General features: G+C 40.8%; 1 protein-coding gene across 1 annotated transcript in view; it reads right to left on the bottom strand.

The window, feature by feature from the left end:
- LRCH2 (leucine rich repeats and calponin homology domain containing 2) overlaps positions 1-23,710 on the bottom strand; it is a 2,522,829-nt gene that overhangs the window by 255,552 nt on the left and 2,243,567 nt on the right. The window contains exon 20 of the mRNA XM_044057297.1: positions 5,980-6,092. Coding sequence (XP_043913232.1) covers positions 5,980-6,092 — 113 coding nt within the window. The remainder of the gene's footprint in view (positions 1-5,979; positions 6,093-23,710) is intronic.

Below are 23,710 nucleotides of genomic sequence, written 5' to 3'. Positions count from 1 at the left end.
TGTTTGGCTGGAATGTTTGTTCATTCTGCCCCTTGAAGGAAGGCACCCTGTTTGGGGAGAACCTGGGCACATGAAACATGTTCGATACCCAATGCTTTAATCTGCCTCTATAATCCCACTGTTTTGAGAATTTGTGTAACAGATAACCTAAGCACCAATTCAGTTGTATTCAAGATTTTGGCTTTTAAATCATATAAGACTTTTGCTCTGCAGGAAAGAATACAGTAAAATCATCCAAACTGCATGCACACTGCAAAATAAATTTCCTCACATAGCCTTGATAATGTAACATTCTAAAGGCTAGACTACTAGAAAGAAACATCCTTTTGCCTTGAAGACCTAACCACTTTCCTCTTTATTTGGAGTGTTGGACTAGATGAAACCAAGGTTGCGTCAGCAGTGAAATGAGAAGAGACCTGTCATATCCAAGGAAACCCTATGTTTTTTCTGATTTTTTTTTAGGGACTGCTGGAATAAATACTGGCTGTCCTGTAGGCAAGTTACAAGGCCAGTAAGAGAGGGGGATAGCCACAGAATTTGGCATCTCATCTTATATAAAGTCATATAACCGTGCCTAGGTCTGGGGTAGTCCCCCAACTGCTCCAAGTAATAACATCACTAAATCTAGCAATCATCTAAGGAAAAGTTAACACTTGCTCTCTGGATCTTTAGTAATACCTTTGGAAGAACAGGAAGTGGTGGGAAGGCATATAAAGAACACCCTTTCCAATGAAAGAACATGTCATCCATTCTCTAAGCTTAAGGCCAAGGAGTCCTGAAGCAAAATAAACTTATTTGTCACCATCCACAGCAAACAACTATCTGTGGGATACTTCACATTTTGTGGACTATGTCTGAGGAGACCTCCCTGTTCAGCATCCATTCATGAGGGTCTTTCTTTGATCTGCTTAGAAAATCTGCCAGGACATTGTCCTCTGAGGAGATGTAAATTGCTTGAAGGAAAAGATTTGCTTTTCTGGTCCGATTCCACATCATAAGAGCTAGTCTGTATTACTGTTAGGATCTGGATCCCCCCAGAGTGTTTAAGTACCACATGACTACTGATTTCTGTGAAAAGATTGACACTTCCTGGACCCCTGGAGTGGGAGATCACCTGCAGGCCTGAATTAATGTCCTCACCTCCTTCAGAATGATGTGCTCTAATTTCAGATTTGGTGGCCACTGGCCCTGAACTCTGAAGAAGCCTGCTCATGCTGCCCATGCAACATCTGAAGCATCTGTGTGCAACTACTGTTGCAGTATCTGCATTTTGAAAGGTAGGCCTGGCTTGGGGTTCACCTGTGATATCCACCATTGGGATTCTTTCCTTAATCAGGGGAGAAGAATCTGAGTGTCCAGAGGATAGGAGTGCTGAGACCAGATATATTTCAGTTACCACTGGATCTTTCTCATTTCGAGCCTAGCAAAGGGGATCATAGGGGTGACTGCTGCCATGAACCCCTGTGTCCTGAGGATTTCTCTTGCCATGCAAGTCTGAAGAGATTGAAAGTAACTGGAGAGACTCTGTACCTTGCCAGGAGGCAGGAAAGCCTGTATGATTTTGGTGTCTAGTCTAGAGCCCAAGAAGACTGTCTTGGGTTGATTCCACTGTGGACTTCTTGAAACTGATCACAAAACCTCAAAGTTTGGAATAGAGATACAGTGAAGTTGAGACTGAACAAAAGGGTTTGTGAAGATGGTGCCTGTGTTACCAGGTCATCCAAGTGGGGGAATATTTGAATTATCTGAGTCCTCCAGTGGGCTCTAACTGCAGCCTGACATTGTGTGAAAACCCTGTGGGCTGTAGAAAGACCGAAAGGCAAAGCAGTGAACTGAAAGTGTGACAAGTAAGACAAAATAAGCCAAAAAGCTTACAAATTTTCTGAAGGAAGGTTGGAATGGAATGTGAAGGCAGGGGGTCTTTTAGATCCAAGTACACCAGATATGCTTGTGGAAGTATGAAAGGCAGAAAGAATTTGGAAGGACGCTATGTTGAAAGAGTGGACCTTGAGAAAAGTCTTGAGAGTGGACAGATTCAATATGGGTTCCCATTCTCCTCTGTTTCTTGGAACAAGGAAAAGTCTGGAACAGAACCCTTTCCCTACATACTGTTTTGGCATAGGTTCTATTGTGCCTTAGTCAAGCAATGCTTGAATGATGAGAGAAAGTAACTTTATCTGACTGTGAGGTGGAGGGGGTATGCCCTTGAATGGATGGACTTCTTTCCAAGCCATTTTCTATCCATGATGAATAATGGAAAGGACCCATTTGTCTGCGGTAATGGGCTGTCACTTTCATATAGAAGAGGCGAGTCTTTTGGACAGGAGGAGACTGAGACTGAAGGGGAAGACTGAGAACAAAGGTTAGCCAGGCTGACTTGTCTGGGTAGGGAGGTCTCCCAGAATTTGAACCCCCATCTGCTTTGTCTTGGAATATTTTCTTGGCCTTATGACGGGCCTGGATTCCCTGCATGCAAAGGAAGTGGGCTTGGCTTTACAGGGCAGTTTCTTGGGTATCTGGGAAATGAAGTAAGGAACATCTGCCTGCAATCCTTCATCATTTTCCTCTGGCCCGCAAGATTTTAAACAAACTAGCTGAATCAGGGTCACATAACAGATCTATATTCAAAGAAGAGTTTAGTTGCTTGGCTTTAATGTCCTCAGGGAGGGACTGAAAGCTAGACAAGCATACCATTTAACAGAACCTGTAATAGCTACTCTGAAATAAGCTTCCACTAAATTATATCTGTATTTGTTGGTAACTTTAGCCACTTATGAAGTGTGAATCACTATAGACATGGCCTGTTGCCTACTGGCTGGTCCTTCTATAGACAATTTTGCTTAAGTTCCCAAAACAGACAGCAAATATTTAGTCATAGGGGCCTGATAGGTCAGAGCTCTGAAGGCTGGGGTGAAACAGACATATCTCCTTCTCAATCTATCCATTGCTCTTGCTGTCTTTATCTGAAGTAAGGGCATTAGCAGCAGGTAGGAGTTTAGAAAACTTGTCCGTAGACATAAAAAACACAGAAGGATCTGCCAAAAGATTCTTGTACAGAAACTTTAAATCTTTAGGTACTTTATAGAATTTATCAGGCCTTTTAGGAGCTACTGGCTGAGAGTCAGGAGCAGTGGAAGTAGCCATCAAGAAAAGCCTCCGGGACAGGAGAGAAAAAAGAAGCAGCAGCAGTGTCTCCCTCTTAAAGATATCATCTTTTTTTTGCGCATCAGAAATTTGTTTCGATTCCCATTTGAAATCTTTCATCATGTTACAGATGGTTTCCTTAAAAGAAGATTCTTAACAGAGGAATTGGTGGAAAAGGCACCCTATCATTAGAGTGGCTCTGAGAAGAATAGACCAAGGAGTGCTAATCAGTCTGAGTCTGCCTTCTCATACTCAGAAGATGATTCTAAATGTCTGTCTTGGGGTGTAGCAGGAGGAGGAGTAGATGATGCAAATGATGGTGGCTTGAGTGCCCTTATGGCCTTAAAGGGACCCTGGGAGAAATCAATCCACTCCTTTTCCTTGGACGTCTGAGGAGAGGAAGCATTTTTCATTTTCTTTTTCTTTTTTAGGTGTGAAATCCACTTTTACAAGATGCAGTGATTCTGACCCCTGGCATTCCTCGCTAAGATATTCTGGTATTTCTTCTCTAACTAAAATTTGTGGTATAGATTTGAGTCATTCAGAAATAATTATATAAAGTTGCATACTTAAGGTTTCAGGTATGAAGGACTCACAAATTTTCCAATTCTTATAAATGTGCTCAGTGCCTAAACAGAAAAGGCACTAGCAGTGGAGATCCTTGTAGGGAATCTACCAACCATAATGGCTCTTTCCCCTCCTAGCTGACATCTAATAAAGTAAAAAAACAACATTACTAGTAGAAAAAACAAGGAAGGCCCCCCCCCCCCCCCAACAGGATAACTGAATCAGAAAAGGCCAACAATATCAATGACCACACACAGAACAGATCGATGTGTGCAAGACCTGTGTTCAGACTGGCTGCAAGATAATCTAAGGGTTTATGCTCATGTGTCTGCTTATGTACCCTTACACTTGCAGGCTTAGGTCATATGTCAGACATATGGCTTACAGAAGGTTTTGGCTTTAGTACCCAGGCCGGACATCCAAGTTAACTGGTAAGACAACTCAACAGTTTGGAATACTGCTACAGTGTTCTAAGGAAGGATATACATTCTAACGTTTTGAAGGAATTATTTCTGGGTTCTCTATGCATGCACTGTATGAAGGCTGTATATGTGCATATTTAACATATATGTAAAAAACAGAGGTTCTAATAGAGAAGTATAAATTATGATAGGGTTCATATAATAAAAATTAAACAGTATTCCAGTAGTGTTATCAAGCATACACAGAAATATACTGTGCAAGATTAATAACTGTCCTCATTACCAATATAGTAGTAATATATGCAAATAATGAATGTTTAAAGAGAGGAAATTTTTGATCTAAAACAAAACTCAGAAAGATTTGAGTAGTACCTCTGCCTGTAAAGAGGAAATGATCTTGATTACATTTAAAGATGTAGCCATGGAGGTAAAATGGATGCATTTGATAACACTAGCAGTGATGCACAGCAGAATAAGGAAACTAAAATCAATTAGGATAATGAGTATGATTTCTCAAACTATGGCTCAAATTATTTAAGAATTATTTAAGAGGGCTAAATTAGAATGCATACTCCTGGGATTCCCTGCTCTTCAATAATCAGACTGCTGTTTGAGTGAAGTTTTGAAAGGAAATGTTGCACCTGTAACAGTTGGACTGGGTATTCTGGAGCTTATGTGCTACAGACTTAAGTCAAACCTAAAAGACAACAAAGCATGAATAATACTTTATGTTGATAGCCTACTTTATTTGTTAGAGAATGGACAATGCATGGCTTCCCCATTACGTTTCTGATGAGCAACTTGTGTGAAACAACAGATGGAGGCAAGGACATGACATATTGGAAAATAAAATTACAGAACATTCTAAGAATGAAATAGCCCTGCTTCTGTGTGATGTGCAAGGTGAATGAAGCATATCTGATTTACTCTAATGTTAAATGATGAGTGAAAAAGGCCACAAAACAAAGTAGATTATATATGGACTGAAATGAAGGTGCTGTTATGTATTATATACAAAGAAAGATACTTAAGAGATCGAAGTATAGGGAGAGATATAGAAAGGTTTTTAGCATTGTATTGTCTGGGGGCAGTATGTTAGGCATGTATGCATGGATGTTGACAGAAAGGTGTAAGGATATTTGATGGAAGCACCTGTTAAAAACAAGCAACACAATTAATGGAGTTTTTAAGAAAGATGTCAAGAACTTAACATTCTTTAGGAACATACAAAGATATTTAACATGATTACATTCTTATGGAAAAATGGGTGGAATGGGATACAGGATGATATTAAAACTGCTGCTTCTCATAAATGTATCTATCTGTTCCTATGATTATAGGTTTTAAAAAGTAGTTGTGTCAAAAAATAAATATACAAGTTAGTCACTTATTCTGGGAGCACATGCCCTGGAGAAATTAAGAGCAAGATACTGCAAGATTTAAAAGGTTTAATTAAAGATGTAAGGAGTAAAAGGGTGAAGCTTGATGATTTTTATGATAAAAATGCATAACTGCTGACATACTGAAAGATCATTGCTTTAAATATGGAGATATTCTTGCTGAACATACCATGGACGCATGTTAACTGTGATGTATTATGGTTAGTAATAATGTAAAAAAAAACAATTAACTATGACATAAAATAACCTCTTCTGAAGAATAACAATTCTTAATGTAAAAAGCTGATATCAAATAATTTCTTACTGTAATATGCTATCTTGAATAACTGAGGAATAAGCTGAGGATTCTTGATGAAAATTATTATACTAACTATGCCAATGGGATAAAAGATATTACATGCAAACTCATTATATTTTCACTTCCATATATGAACACACACACTTACACAACGAAGCTGTTGCATCTGTTCCATTTCTTCCCTTAAATGTTCCATCTTTCTCCTCATTGTAAATCCAGGATCTAATGACCCATAGTCCTGACGATGTTGCCTTGAAAAAGCTACAACAGGGAAATTATGCATTAATAATCACATTCTAAAAATGTGTGGAAATAGACAATCTTCAAAATGAAACAGGCAAATATGTCAGGGATACAATCAAAATAAGACGATATGCTGGAAAGTGACAAGTTCACTGAAATACTAATCAGCCTAACAAAACAGAACCATACCATATTACAATTTTGAGTAAATCAGTTTCTTTTTATAGTTACTTCAGAACTAATCTGTCCTTGTTAACCTTAATCTACATTAATGAAATAGCTGTTCTTAATAAAAGCCATGCTCGAGCCAGCTCAAACAAAAGCTAGAACACACAACTGCCTCAGTTTTACGACTCAGGGCAAGCACAACAAATGAAGAAACAATGTCACTGATCCAGAAAACACAGGTGTGCTAGGCTAAACTCAATGCAGTGTTCTCTACATATGTATCATTGACTGACCAAAGACCACTGAAGTAGCAAAATTGTATTTTTTTTTATGCCATACAACATAAATAAAAGGAAAAAATGCTAGTCACTGTAACTCTTGATTTCCTTGTGTGTCTTAATCATTTATTAGCACAGCCAGATCATGGTCAAATGGGGCCCTAAGCAGGGTAATGGAGCAGCCCCCCCCCCCCCCCGAGCCATTCCATTTTCCTATTACTTGCCTTTCTCCCTCCTCAACTACCATAAACACTGTTCAAAACTGTCAGTGTGCACACTATTTGCTTTACTTTTGAAATGATTACAGAGATGCGTATTTAATTTAAAACATATAATTTATTTATCCTTCCTTGACCAGCTTAGTCCAACTAGGTTATTTGCCTTTTTTTTCAGGGGAGACCAGAGAGGGTATTTATTCTACTAGAGGAAATGTGGCCAATGAATCAGGGACCTTCCCCTACTAGTTAAAGAATGGTATTTGTGGAAGTACTGGCCATAGGTTCATAGGTAGATACTAGGCTATCTGCCCTAGGGCATTTATAAGCCTAGCCAGAGTGTATTTGGCTTCCGCCTCCCTATTAGATTAGCCTACTGTGCCTCTGTAAAGTAGGTCACAGAAGGTACCCTTTTTAAGATTAGTTTACTGTGCCTCTGTCTAGCAGGGACACAGGAGAGATCCCAGGAGAGATCCCAGGGGTGAATTTGCGATTTCCCATCCACGCGTCCAAATTTCGCTTGAAGAGGGTCAGCGAGGGGCTATGTCTAACATGAATTGGGATTCTATTCCAGAGTGAGGGGAGCCTCTGGGAAATGAATCTGTCCCTCCAGCATGTCCTATTTATTTTTGTGCTGAGGTTTAGGTCCCTGGAGCGTGTAGCTCTAAGGGACTTGGATTTTTTGAGGTGGAGCATGCCCATTAATTCTGGGTTTGACATGGCTTTGTACATCAGGCATAGATCGCCTCTGAGTAGGCGGTAAGCAACTGAGTAGAGCTGGAGTTTCTTTAGTAGAGCTGCATAGGACATCTGTTTGTAGCCCATAATCCTCTTGGTGAGGTACTTTTGGGGTCTCTCCAGTTGCTGCAGGTGACGGGTAAGGTACATCCCAAAAGGGGCATTGTATTCAATTATGGGCCTGATGAGTGACAAGTAGAGGGGCACAATAACCTCTCTTGATCTAGATGCAAACCCTTTCATGATAAGGTGGGCTATATAGAATGTCTTTCTAACCACTTTGGCAATGTGATTATCAAAGGAGAGATTACTATCTACGCTGGTCCCCAAATCTCTAATTACTTCTTCCGTACTTAATGGATTACCACCTATGTGGTAATTTGTGGGCACCTTGTTTTTCCCAAAGGGGATGACTATGCACTTTTTAGCATTTAGCTTGAGGCTGTGGCTCTGGCACCAAGCATCCGTCTCTGTGAGACCCTTTTGGAGGATGCTTGTGTCAGCTGGAGATTCGATTATGGCCCCCAGTTTGCAGTCATCTGCGAACTTTGCCAGCCATAATCCCGCCGTGTTAGCCTGAACCTCAGAGAAGTATATACCGAACAAGAGAGGTCCCAGAACTGAGCCCTGTGGGATGCTACTTGTAACTGGTTTGGATTCGGACATGGCACCTGTGATTCTGACCATGTGGGTTCTATCTCTGAGCCAGTTTGCAACCCATCTTGTGATATAGGGGTTGATATTTAAGCTGGTAAGCTTATTTATGATGCCCGAGTGGGGTATTGTGTCGAAGGCTTTTGCGAGGTCCAGGTAGGCTGTGTAGACTACCTTGCCCTCATCTACGGCTTTGGTAACTGTTTCAAAGAAACCAACTAGGTTTAAGAGGCAAGATCTGCCCTTAACAAAGCCGAATTGGGTAGGGTCCAGTGTCTGGAGGCTCCCAATGTCTTTGTTTATGTGTTCCATGATGATACACTCCATAGCTTTACAGACCAGACTAGTCAGGCTTATGGGGCGATAGTTTCCGGGGTCAGTTGTGGCGCCACCTTTGTGGAGTGGGACCACTGTAGCTGTATGCCATTCTTTGGGTACATATCCTGTAGTAAGGCTAAGTTTAAACAGTGACTTAATGTGAGGGTTCAGTTCTTCATGGAGATCGTATAGGACACAGCCTGGGACACCGTCCGGTCCCATAGATGCTGTTTTTTTTGCTTTGGAGAGGGCAGCTTTCACCTGTGCATCTGTGATGTCAGGGAGGTTACATTCAGTTGGGATAGGCATTTGCTCCTTTGAGGGGGAAGGGGGGGAGAAGTTTGCGCTGAATCTGTCTGCCAGGATGTTGGCTATGTCTGTAGGTTCGGTATATTTTGTACTGTTATGCAACAATTCAGAGCATATCTGGGAGTTTCTACCCATGTTCCTGACATAACTAAAGAAGGCCTTGTGATTATCTTTAGTATCTAGGGCAACTTTTCTTTCGAAACTGGCCTTTGATGATTTTATGAGGGATCGAAGTTTCTTGCTAATACTGATCAGAGATGCCTTCCCTTTTTGGGATTTTGCTCTGTCATGTAGTAGCTTCCTCCTTCTGTTGTATAGCTCATTTATGGCCGGGGTCCACCAGACCGGTCTCCTGTTTTTGGAGGAGTGAGTCTTGATTTTATTTGGGATAGCACGATCCATGCATTCCTGCAGGTGCTCATAGAATGCATTTGTAAAGGATTCTGCGGCTTGGGCTGTATTATCCTCTGGCCCAGAGGCTTTGATGGATTCCACCTCAGTCCTGAGAAGTGCAAAGTTGGCTTTTGAGAAATTCTTTATAGTGATTTCCTTGGCTGGGGGTGGGGACGGGATATGGATGTCCAGGGAAATTTGTTTATGGTCTGATCTTACCAATGAGGAGTTTACCTCTGGTGTGGAACATAGAGTCCCCATGTTGGTGATGACCAGGTCCAATATGTTGTTCCCTCTTGTGGGAGTGGTGACCAGTTGTTCCATTGCGTTAGAGTTTATAAATTCAAGGAACTGTTGGGCGAGGGTGTTTGGGCTTGAGTAGTTTTCCCAGTCAATGTTTGGGTAGTTGAAGTCACCAAATAACATAGTGTTTGGAGAGACCTTCATATTCTCCAGTGTTCTCAGGAATGCCAAGTGGGGTTCCTGTAATTGGGAGGGTGTTCTGTATCAGGCTACAAACTGAAAGGCAGTTTTGCCCGCTGTTAGTTGCACATGGATGGTTTCCGATGCTTCGTGCAGTGCCACTAACCTGGAGGTGTAGGTATCTTTGACGAATATAGATACTCCCCCTCCTTTTGTGCTTCGGTCCGAGTTTTGGGGCTGAAACGCATGGTATGAGTTATAACCTGGTAGTGCTGGGGTGCTTTCAGGAGCCTTGAACCAGATTTCTGTTACTGCACAGACATCGATTTTCTCCATACTGAGGAGAGCCTCGAGTGCGTGCATCTTGAGGTTTAGACTTTTGGCATTGAGTAGCATTACCTTTAGTTTTTTTATCCTTGGGTTTTCTATGGATGTGGGTTTGTCCTTTGAGCCTTGCCTAAAAAAGGCACTATGGGGGTGGCAAGAGCCTTTGCCAGTATACGAAAGCCTAAGGGTTACAGGTGCAAGTCATCCCTAGTGAAGCAACGTGGCTTATTGAGCATGTCATCCCAGGCTGACAGACACTGGATCCCCTTTGAATGACACCAATACTTTAGCCAATTGTTGAAACTGATCATTTTGTCTTTATACTGTGGCATCATTCTTGGTGAGGGCAAGATGCTACTCAAGGTCAGGGTCATACCAGCCTGGGCTACATGGTCAGAGAGCTCCTCTATGTCTCTTTTCATGTAGTCCAGGGAGGTACGTCTCAGGTCATTCACACCAGCATGGACAATGACGGAGACATACTAGTACTTGCTTTGGAGGGACCTGAGTGCTTGCGTTATGTGGCGGATCCTGGCACCCGACAGGCAGCTTACAGTGACCTTCTCCTTGTTCAGTCCGGTGAGCGGGACGTCAGTGTGTCGGACAAGAGAGTCCCCTATAACAAGTGTATCTGGTGGGCTGTTTGGCCTTAAGGGCTGCGACTGTGAGGCACACTGATTTTGTGAGATATGTGATTCGTGGGTATTGTTGAGGGGTGGCTGTTGCTTGGATATCTGCTTAGGAGGTCTTTGCTGTTTAGGCAGACTTTTATTTAGAGTCTCCGAGTATGTTTTTGTGTGTTTACGTGTTGGGTATGCAGATGCAATAGGTCTGTGTGAGACTGGATTTGTGGTGTGGGTGGTTACCTTTTCGTCCTGACTGACTGTGCCAGTCTTGGGTTGAGAGAGCTCTGCCTCCAGTTTGGCTGTGTAACTGCATCTCTCACATGTATTAGAGTTTGTTGGAAGGAGGAGAGGGTTGTCTGTGTACATAAGGCAATTGTAACATTGCCTCAAAATTCCCAGATTCTAGAGTAACCTTGAAACTGACCCTTGGACATACCAGATTAGTATAGGGAACTGTTTTTTTACTGATCAGATTAGGGAAGGGAACTGATTTTTCACTTGATCAGGAAGGACCAATCGGGAGTCTAATACTTATGAGAAGTCAAGGAGGGTGTAGTGCTTTAGTTAGTTAGTGTTTCCTTATAAGAGCTGAGCAAGTGCAGGGCTTTAGAAAGAGAACAGAGTGATTACTTTGAGAGTTTGAACAGTTCTAAGGGAAAAAGTGAAGTATGCATATGAATATGTATGTATGCTCAATTCCTGGCACAGTGGTGTACAGCATGGAGAGAGAGAGAAGGAAGGAGCAGAGGTGAACGCCAGTTCTCAGAGAGATGTATGCAGATTTCGGGGTCCTTTTTCAAGAAAATCTGTTTGTAGAATTGGAGGAGATAGCAAAGGAAGAATGTGTTGTTACAAACCTCCAATCAGGAGAGCTGTGGGATGATATACTACAAGATATGCTAAACCAGAGTGAACCGGAGAACGGGGGGGCAGATAATGGAAAAAAATGAAGAAAAAATTACACAAAAATAGTTGGAAACAGGTCTGAGCAAAATGACAAAATAAATGACAGCAAAAAAAAGTTTCTGGAGAGGATACAAAGTAAAAAGAATAATGAACTGAATAGACAAAGTATGAGACACTAATTTTTCCTTCAAGTTTGAAACTCTTAAGAGGCAAGAGCTTTTACTTTGATAACAAAGACATTTTTTGACATTATTTTTGAGACTGCTTATGGAATTGAAAATGTTTATGAGAGTATGAAAAGAGACAAAATAACAAGCCTTGGATTAATTATGCAGCAAAAACTTTCCCCCAGAGAAATGTAAAAAAAAAATGAACAGAAGTAGAAAGAGATACTTTGGAAAGAGATTTAAAAAGCATTTGTAAAGAAGTGATGGGCACTTCAAAAGGTTTATAACAATAGGGGATTATGGACTGGGGGGAGGGGACTACAATGTTGTTTTGAGAATGGAGAAAAATGTACAGCAGGTACAAATATGATTCAGTCATTGTCCACGCTGGTGTAAACGACCTGAGACGTACCTCCTTGGACTACATGAAAAGAGACATTGAGGAGCTCTCTGATTATGTAGCCCAGACAGGTATGACCCTGACCTTGAGCAGTATCCTACCTTCACCAAGAATGATGCCACAATACAGAGATAAGATGATCAGCTTTAACAATTGGCTTAAACACTGGTGTCATTCAAAGGGGATCCAGTGTCTGTCTGCCTGGGATGACATGCTGGACAAGCCACGCTGCTTCGCAAGGGATGGCTTGCACCTGTCAGCCCTGGGATTCCGGATATTGGCAAAGGCTCTTGCCACCCCCATAGTGCCTTTTTAGGCAAGGCTCAAATTCTAAACCTACCACCCTAGAACACAAAAAGGAAAAAACTAAGGGTAATGCTGCTCAATGCCAGAAGTCTAAATCTCAAAATGCACGCACTCGAGGCCCTTCTCAGTATGGAGAACATCGATGTCTGTGCTGTGACAGAAACCTGGTTCAAGGCCCCTGAGAGCACCCAGGCGCTAACAGGTTTTACCTCATATCATGCTCCGCCCCAAAATCTGGACAATACCAAGAAAGGAGGGGGTATCCATATTCATCAAGGACACCCACACCTCAAGACTGGTGGCAACGCACGATGCATCGGAGACCATCCAGGTGCAATTAACCATAGGCAAGACTGCTCTGCAAATTGTAGCATGTTACAGGCCACCCTCACAAACTCAGGAACCTCACATGGCCTTCCTGAAAACACTAGAGGGGATAAATGTATCACCAAACACCATCATACTAGGTGACTTCAATTACCCTAATATAGACTGGGAACACTACTCAAGCCCAAACACCCTAGCCCAAAAGTTCCTGGAATTCATAAACTCAAATGCCATGGAACAACTAGTCACCATCCCCACAAGAGGAGATAACATACTTGATCTCATCATCACGAACATGGGAGCACAATGTTCAACACCGGAGGTGTACCCCTCACTGGTGAGATCAGACCACAAACTAATCTCGCTGGAGGTCCTCATCCCACCCCCACCTGAAATAAAAAGACCACAGTAAAGAACTTCTCAAAAGCCGACTCCACACTTCTAAAGACTAGTGTGGTCTCCTTTAAGGCCCCGAGCCGGCGGAAAACAGTACTCAAGCCGCTGAATCACTTACAAATGCCTTCTACCAGCACCTGCAGGACTGCATGGATAAGGCAATCCCAAGCAAAACAAAGACTCTTTGTACCAAAGGCAAGCATCCAGTCTGGTGGACCCCAGCCATAAACAAACTCTACAACAAAAGGAGGAAGCTACTACAAGATAGAGCAAAATCCTTAAAAGGTAAGACACCCTTGATCACTATAAGTAAAAACTAAGAGCTCTCATAAAATCATCCAAAGCAAATTTCGAGAGAAAAATAGCTAAAGACTCAAAAGACAATCATAAGGCCTTCTTTAGCTATAGTTAGAAACCTGGGAGGAAACTCCCAGATATGCTCAGAGCTAGTTCAAAATGATGTGAAGATTACTGATCCTACAGACATTGCCAACATACTGGCTGACAGGTTCAGTGCAAACTTCTCCCCTCCCCAAAAGGAGAGATATCTATACCAAACGATTGCAGCCCCCAAACATCTCCAGCCCAAGTGAGAACTGCTCTCTCCAAAGCAAAAACACAGCATCCATGGGACCTGATGGTGTCCCCGGCTGTGTGCTCCATGAACTCAATGAGGAATTAAACCCACAGCTAGGACAGCTGTTTAATCAAAGTCTTACCTCTGGATACGCACTCCAGGAGTGGCGCACTGCAACTGTGGTACCACTTCACAAAGGCGGTGCCTCCACCGACCCTGGAAATTACCGCCCATTAGCTTGACAAGCCTTATCTGCAAAGCCATGGAGAGGATCATAATGGACCTCATAAATAAAGACATAGGGAATTTGCAGACTTTGGATCCAACCCAGTTTGGCTTTGTCAAAGGCAGATCATGCCTTTTAAACTTGGTTGACTTTTTCAAACAGTCACCAAAGCCATTGATGAGGGAAAGGCAGTCCATACAGCCTACCTCGATCTGGCTAAGGCCTTCGATACAATACCCCATTCGGTATCATTGAAAAACTCATCAGCTTAAATGTCAACCCATACATCACAAGATGGGTTGCAAACTGGCTGAGTGACAGAACCCACAGGGTCAGAGCTGCTGGCGCCATGTCAGACTCAAAGCCTGTCACAAGTGGTGTCCCACAGGGCTCAGTCCTGGGCCCACTCTTGTTTGGCATCTACTTTTCAAGTACAAGCAAACACAGGAGGGTTATGGCTGACAAAGTTTGCAGATGACTGCAAACTGGGCCATAGTAGAAAACACATCTGACACAGATATCCTTCAGAAGGGTCTCACAGAAACGGATAACTGGTGCCAGAGCCACGGCCTAAAGTTAAATGCCAAAATGCATAGTCATACCCTTCGGGAAAAACAAGGTTACCCCTAGCTACCAAATAGGTGGCAATCCACTGAGCACAGAAGAAGTTATCAGGGACCTGGGGACCCAGGTTGATAGTAGTCTGTCATTCGACACCCATGTAGCTAAAGTAGTTAGGAAGACCTTCTACATTGCCCACCTTATCATGAAGGGATTCTCATCTAGATCAAGGGAGGTCATAGTCTCCCTTTACTCATCACTCATCAGACCAATGATTGAGTACAATGCCCCATTCGAATGTATCTGACCCGACACTTGCAGCAGCTGGAGAGGCCACAAAAGTTCCTCACCAAAAGGATAAAGGGTCTCAAAAATCTGTCCTATGCTGCCCGACTGAAAGAACTCCAGCTCTATTCAGTCGCCACCGCTTGCTCAGAGGTGACCTTTGCCTAACATACAAGGCCATGTCAAACCCAGATTTGATGAATATGCTTCACCTCAAAAAATCTAGATCCATCAGAGCCACAAGGGTGGGAGACTTAAACCTTGACACGGCTATTAATAGGACATGCTGGAGGGATAGATTCATCACCCAAAGACTCCCTATGCTGTGGAACAAAATCCCGGTACATGTGAGGCAGAGCACCTCGCTGGCCTTGTTCAAGAGATATCTTGACCAATGGATGGGAGATCGCAGATATACCCCAGGGATTACCTCAGTGTCACTGCTCGACAGAGGCACAGAAAAATAATGGGTATAGTTCCCCATACTAAAGGGGTGGCCTAAGCCACAAAACGATGGGCTAGGCTTGTAAATGCCCTCGGGCAGATAGCCTAGTATGAACCTATGAACCTATGAACCTATGTGCATATTCCAAGTGTTACAAAAACACAGGTTTTGTGAAATATTGGGGACAGGCAAAAACATGTTTTTTTTTTTGTGGGAAAGGAGATCTCATGCATAACTGTGATAAAAAGAGACACTATATATGTGGGAATGGGGTTACCACCTGTCCCACTTTGCGAGGGACAGTCCCTCTTTGAGCAGTTGTGTCCTGACAAAAAATATTAAAAATGTCAGATGTCCTGAGATTGTAGGACATAATTATGTCCCATACTTTATGTAATAGCTGCATAAAATAGTTATTTCTGTATCTAAAATACCTAAATGTTACAAGAAACAGAATAAGCAACTAAACTGCTAGAAGAATAAGCTTTTATTTAGGCAAAAAAGTTAAGTTCTATCCTTTGTACTGACCATGGGTATGTGTCGGCCTGTAAAATCTGATGTGTGTCCAAAAATGCCTCACTTTGGCCATTTGAAAAGGTGGTAACCATATGTGGGAAAACAAGACATGATGCAAAGAAATGTGAAACAGAATGTTATAAAATGTATACAAACTGGGCATTTACAGATAGACTGTAAAAAAAGAGCTTAATGATACTGAAATAAAGGGGAAGGATATAGAACAAAATGAAAAAAAAAGAACTGGAAATTGAAACTGAAGATTAGTGCAGGCATCATTTTCAAATCTAGGTGCTTAGGATTTCCCTCTCTCTTCCCCCCTTGGCTGACCTGATGTGACTCACAGTTTGAACTCTACATTTACCTGCACTAGCATACTGTAGCTCCTGCATACAGGATTGCAATTGGCCACCACAGTCTCCAACAACAAAAACTGTTTTTCTCTCAGCAATTAATCAGAGTAGGTTACACATACAAAAAAACATTTGTTAAGCTTTCTCTTACAGTGCTGTGAAACTAAGCGAGTCACTATTTTGGTCAGCCATAAGGCTCTTTTTTACCTGAGTGTTTGCCTCCTTCTCCTGTAACTAAAGTACACTGACTCTTACATTTGTCTCTCTGACCCTAATTTTTACAGGTATACCTTGTACCTTTCTGGCTTTCTACACTCAGACATAGATTCCTATTTGAAAGTTTTACTTCCTTGTCTGACATTTGAACAAGTAATCCTTGTAAAAATCCTCAAAATTGTACACTGTTGGTCTGTCTTTCCTGCTAAACATAAATAACAGTAAAGTGCTGAGTGCAGGTTTTAGGCCTTTACATTAAGCTTACCTCTGGTGTGGTGTCTTGAGTCAATCAAGGTCTCCCTCTAACCACTCCTACTGCCTTCTCTTTTCCCCACCCCCCTCTTTCCTCAAACAGGTTAAAATGCTACAACTTAGTACAGGCATTGGTTCATCCCTGCTCTGCTTGCCCTCGCTTCACTTGGGCTCAGTTTGCACTCCACCCTGCCCCCAAATTCCTCCTGCCCCTGGTACTGCTACATTTATTAGTACTAGACCACACCCCACTTTTTTAAACCAATCTGTAACAACTTGTCACTCAACAGCACCACCCTCAACCTGATACCACCAGTCCTCTAACTCTACTATTCCTTTTGCCTAAGTTTCAAGCCTCATTCAGTAGCTATGTTATCACTCAAAATACTCTTATTAACTCTGCTACTACACCCGTTTATTCATCCCATATCTCCTTACTGCCTATGAATATCAGGGTAACCCAGGCTTCCACTACCCTAAATTCCAAACATCCATCCCATCTACAACAGATAATAATGCACCCTTACTCAACTCCCTCATGCTTACCTCCTTAACCCCTAAATACTACCATCTTACTAGACCTCGTTACATTAGTTCTAAAAGTAGACACCATTACAAAACTGTATTCAAAATCTTAAAACTCATACTCAGGATACACTACAACCTCACAAAGGATGGCGACATCCACCCAAACCCTGGTCCATCCCCACCTGTTGACCCTAATCCCTCTACTACATCCCCTACCAACATAGCTCCAACAAACAGACCACCTAATTCACAGCTGGCCTGCCATCTAAACATTAGGAGCATAAATAACAAAACTCAGCACCTACATGCCCTCTTAGCTGTTCATTCCCCAAATATATTATGCCTAACAGAAATGTGGCTAAAGCCTGCCACCAAGGACCATGAGATTCTGCCACCAGGGTACAATACCTTTCAACTAGACCGTACCACCAGAAAGAGTGGTGAGGTAGCCATACTTTACAAGTCTACCCTGTCAGCATAGACACCCAACAACCACCAGAGTTCAATAATGCTGAGATTCTTATCTCAAAACTACAGATTAATAAAAACAAAAATATAAACTTTGTCTGTGTCTACATTCCCCCAGGGAGGAACACAGAAACTTCAGAAGACTTCTTATATTGGTTATCCAATAACTACCCCCAAGAAAACATTGACTGAACACTTGCTCTTGTGAAACCCCCACAACCCACTTAAACCTCTATGGACAGGAAAATCCTATAACAAGGAAAATACCCTAGACCGGATACTCATCAGTGCCCATCTTCAATCCTATAAATCAGGCACTTTGCCTGATGACCGAAGTAACCACTGTCTCACCTATGTAATCAAGCTCAAAGTAGACTGCTCCAACCAAACCCACCTATAGAACATTAAGAACAACAAGGACTTTATTCTCACCAAGTTTCAAAATGAACTTAAGGCATGTAACTGGTCAATACTAAAAAGTCTCCCATTTGATGAATCAGTAGCATACTTTAACACCAAATTCATTGCTATTCTTAACTTCCATGCTCCCAGATGCTCTATTAGAACCAAAGTTAATATTGCGCCGTGGCTTTCTAAAGATACTAATACCAACATCTCACTCAAAAACAAAGCATGGGCCACCTAATGAAAAACAAAAGTCCAACTTGATCAACTAAGATTCAGACAGCTAAGTAATGACACCAAAAAATCCATAACCTTAGACAAAAAGAACTACTACTATCATCTATTGCAAAAACACCAAAACAAGCCTCAAATGTTCTGGGCAGGAATAAACAAACTACTCCACCCAGGCCAAACCACCACTCCACCCTCCTCAGCTTCCCAACAAAAAGCCCTAGTAGACATTGCTAATAACTTCAACAGCTTCTTCACAGATACTATCTGATCTCTAGCCAGCCAACTCTCTCCCAAATGGCTCTAATTCTAATGCAGCCACACCCAGTACCCAAACATACTTCACCTTCCAACCTGTTACTACTCAACTTATTCATGCCCTACTTAAGAAACTAAGACCCACCACCCTGGCTGCCAACCTCCTCCCAGCAGACTATCTGCAAAAGGCTGCTGACAGCATACCCCATCTCAATCTTGATCAACAGAGCTATATCTGAAACTACTACACCCGCTATATGGAAAATCTCCCATGTCATAACTCTCTATAAAGGAGGCAGTTCCACTGAACTGTCAAACTTTAGACTCATAGCTATTTTGTCACCTCTAGCTAAAATTATGCAGAAGTGTGCACACATACAGCTCATGCATTACCTCACACAGAACAAGCTGTTGTCCAACTTTCAGCATGGCTTTAAGCTACACCACAGAACTACTTCTGCCCTCCTCTCTTTCTATAACATCATTAACCACAACCACAATAACAACAAACTATCCTCAGCATTCTTTCTAGAGCTATCCAAAGCTTTTGACATGGTTGAACACAAAATGCTTATAAATACCTTGAAGGCCTTCTTAAATAACCAAGCACTCCAATGGTTTCACTCTTACCTGCAGGGCAGGCAACAAGCAGTCCTATGGCAGGACAAGCTATCATCTCCCCTACCCATCACATTAGGAGTTCCCCAGGGCTCGATACTAGGACCCCTTCTTTTCTCCATCTTTATCAAAGACCTTCATTCAATGCTACCTGTATTCAATATGCGGATGACTCCACCTTGGTTTGTTCTGACACCTCACTAGCAACACTATTCACATTAACCCAACATACCTTCAATACAGTGGAAAAATGGCTCTCCAATCAACATCTAATCCTAAACCCCAACAAAACTAAGCTGCCCCTCTTCTCTCCCACACACAGGACCCCTCTGCCATCCTTCAGCATAACCACTAACAATGGCACTATCATTTCCCCAGAAGCCCAAACTAAGCTACTGGGTGTAACAGTTGATAACCTGAAGTTGGATGTGCATATCAAACTATCAAAACCATTAATAAAAAACTTGCCTCTCTTTACAGAATCAAACCTTTCCTTATCCCACTTGCTAGAACTGCAATTGCACATTCCCATCTACTATCACCTCTTCTCTACGCCTCACCTCTATTCTCCAACTTAAACAAAACAGATCTTAATAAACTATCATCCTGCTATAACCACATTGCCAGATTTGCTACTGGCACAGCCTATCGGACACATCATTGTCACAACCTAAATCATCTAGAATGGCTTGAACTGCCTAGCCTACTGCAGTTCAACCAGTTAATAGTGGCACATAAAGTCTTTACCAACCAGAAAATACACCTGCACTAAAAAATATCATCAGCCTCTATACCAGCACCCAGCCACTGCGATCATCCACTAGACTCCTAGTTCAAACATACAAATCCAGCTACTCAGCTGGGGGCTCTCTGTTTGCCAACTCTGTTGGAAAAACATGGAACAGACTCCCAGCTGACTTGACCCTAGAACCCTTACTAACTCAATTCAAAAACAAACTCAAGAAATACTTCAAAACTCATTGGCTATGTCCTTGCACTAACCCCGACTAGTGACCTCTATTACTTGGGTGCCTTACCTTCAACTACTTCTAACTTTTTTCTACTACACCATTTCAGGAAGGGTCAATTGTATAACTGCTGCTCAATGTGTCTTAAACCTGAATGCAATGTTATGTATGTATAACTTTGAAAATAATGTTATGTTTTGTAAAGTGTTTTATAAGTTAGTACTATATGTACTAAATGCTGGTAATGCTTATGACTGTAATCTGCTTGAAACTAGCATTTACTAAATGTTCAATGTGTATTATTATCTTGGAGCTTATCTCCCCGGGCCTCTGCTAAAAATGGACATATATCCAGTTGGACTATCCCGGTCAACAAATGTAAAATAAATAAAGTTAAGGAAAAGAAGATGAAAAATAGGTAAGAAAGATACAGAAATCACTGATGAAGAAGATATAAACTGGAAAGTAGTGAAAGAAAAAATAATACTATTGGAAGGTAGGAAAAGGAAGCTTAAAGGAATAAATTTAAAAGAAAAAAGAAAGGAAATGGGTAATAGATAATGCAAAATTGAAAAGGTTAAATACTCTTTAAATTAAGGAAAGTGACACTAATAATTTAATAATTATTTTGGTAAATGTAAACATTATAAAATATTGTAAGAAGGCTACAGATTTTAGAATGGTACAATAAATGTGATGTAGACATAAATGTATTGGAAAACATTAGATTCTTATATGAAGAAAGATTCCAAACAGAAAAATATGGGATGGAAATATAATATTGAATTTGGAAAATTAACATTCGGGAATAGCAGTATTATGAACAGTGAAGATATTAGATGCAACAATAATAAGAATGGGAAGGTTAACTATTATTGATTTGAAATGGCAAGAAAAAATATAGCTTTATATGCTTATGTTATTTATACAGAAAGACAAAACGTATTTCAACAATAGTTAGATTATGTAGTTATGAATATAATTATTATAAGAAGGGATTTTAACTATGATTTATTATGCAAAAAAGAAAAAGTATAAGAAAAATGGCAGTACTTATGAAATGTGGTAAATTGATTATATGGAATAGTAAACTCTGGAAATACAGAAAAGGTACTATTAGAACAGAAATTGATTATTTTATAAGGATTACGTATAGAAGAAGGGGAAGCAATTGTAACAAGATTTACAGATCAATTAGCAGTATGGATGGAAATTAATGAGAATAAAGAGCATATAAAAATAGGAAAGGGAATAAAAAGAATAAACAAAAAGAATGGAATGAAAAGAAAAAAGAAAATTATAGAACTAAGTTGAGATCACGTAACTATGATGGTATTTTATGTTAATGGTTCAGAATGGTGGATTACATTTAAAAGTAAATATTAAAAACAATTTTTTTAAAGGCAGAAAGAGACCAGAAAGAAAAAGAAAGCTATAGAGAGATATAGGAATCTGCTTAGAAAAACCTAGAAAATAATGAGAGGTAGGATATTTTAATAAAGAAAAATAATTATACAAAAGAATTCATAAAAAGATCAAGAATTTGTTATATAAACAAAGATTGTGTATTACAAGGAAAAGGGAAGAAGTGTCAGCATATTTGAGTAAGATTGTGAAAGAAGATAGCAGTATAACAGAAATGAAAAATAAGAAAGAAGAGGTAGAAAGAAAAAAAAACAAACAGATTATGGAAACTGTAGTTCGTGATGAGAAATACGTGTTTAAAGAAAAAAGAAATGATGTATTAAAATATGGAAAGGAAAAAAATTACATCAAGTGAGTAAGGAACCCGAAAAAGAGATTATTATGTATGAATTTGATAAAATGCTTCAGGAAATGTAGATTCAGTGACAGGCTCAGATGGAATAGGATATGAAATGTATAAAAAGTTAATGGAATGGCAAAAACAATACATTTTACATGTTTTCAATGAAAGGTTAAATGACGTTTTTGTTATAAGGAACTGTATAGTGGGGTATTAACATTTATATGGGAAAAAGGTGAGCAGCCCTCTCAGTGCTTTCTGCCTTAGTTTGTATCACTTGGAGGCCCACCTGTTTATCTGCATCTCTATACATTCCCCTTCATTGCTAATGTATCTCCCTACTCTAATTTGTGCACAAACTGGTTACTAATCAGCAAGTCAAAGTGAAGACACACTACCAACCCTTAATAAAGTTTGCTGTCTCTTCTCTCCTTCACTTTACAGGTAGTTTGAATTCTTACTTACCCCCTCTGAGGCCTTCAGTGACAGTTTTTCACGGATTGCCTCTCTGGTTTCTTTGCATTCCGCCTGGTTTACACCCCTTGTGCTATCTCCATCCCCCAATACTAAGTCTATATTAGAATCCTGCTGAGCATGGAGCCATCTTTAAATTTCTAGTCTCCCGCCAGGACATAAGTGCTCTTCAGCAATTGCATTCTACTTGCTGATAAGCCATTAGACCTCAGGAATTTGTTTAAAGTGTTCAGATTTGTAAAGTAATACTTACTTTTTACTCTTGTCTTGGTGGGCTCTGCCCCGCTCTGTTCGACCTCGCTAACACTTGGGCTCTCTCCGCTCCCCTGCCCTCTATTCCCTCCCGCCCCCACTACTTCTACATTTATAGCAATCACAGCCACAACCACAGCTCACCCTCACATCACCTCCACCAATCACAGCTCCACACTAACTTGCTCCACAAAAAATACTCCCAATCACTCTTATTCCCATTAGGCATTTTTTAATTCACCCACACTACTTACTAATCCACATACAGTGCAACCCTATAATTCCTATTCAGACCCCCACCTAGTACCATCTTAAACTTTATAACCATGACTATCACACAACTAAGTCTAGTCTGTCTTCTCATAATTCTTTATAACACCACAAGTTATCACTCTAGCAATATCCCTAAACTTAGTAGCGCAACACTACATTATGCACTCTCATATACAGACACCACACATTATAATATCTGTCCACAATTGTTCAAGAACTACATAACGGACCAATTCAGAACTTAACACATATGCTCTCAGTCCTACTCAAAAAAAAAAAAAAAAAAAACACAATACTTTCTCACACTCCTCACCAAACTCCAACATCTGTATCACCATTTTAACACCAGACTCACCATAAGTGGGGATATCCACCTCAACCTAAGCCCAAACCCATCCTGTCTAACACAAACTGCTCCAACACAAATGTCAGAACATAACACCCCCACTATCTTCATCCCAGGGCAAATCAACAGCAGCAGCAAAACCAACCATCTTTTAATGCTAAATATTATTATTAGAAGTATCAAAAATAAAATACCTGAACTCCAGGCCACAATAGCACAATACTCCCCAGACATAGCTGTTTTAACAGAAACCTGGCTAAATAAAAACATAGCTAACTCAGAAATTCTCCCTACTGGCTACAATATCATTAGACAAGACAGACCACTTCGTAAAGGAGGTGAAACTGCCTTAATGTACTAGTCCATCTTAAATGTACATCAATTACCAAACTCCTATCCCTCTCCCAATAATTGTGACATACTTATCTCACAACTTCAACTTCACCCTAAAAAGGTCATCACCACAATTGTGATCTATATTCCACCTGGTAATATACCTGCTAGCCTTGAAGACTTCTTATCCTGGTGTTCTTCCACATACTCACAAGAAACCCTTATTCTGGGGGATTTCAACCTAGATTGGTTCACCTGCATATCAGAACCACCAAGTAATCTAATAAATCTCCATGTCTACCAGCAGCTAGTCCAAATTCCAACTAGATGTCATA

This window comes from Protopterus annectens, chromosome 15.part0, assembly GCF_019279795.1.
Source record: "Protopterus annectens isolate FY-2018-M chromosome 15.part0, PAN1.0, whole genome shotgun sequence".
Lineage (NCBI taxonomy): Eukaryota > Metazoa > Chordata > Ceratodontiformes > Protopteridae > Protopterus > Protopterus annectens.
Note: the sequence above shows the minus strand (reverse complement) of the source record. Positions and strands in the feature narration are given on the sequence as shown.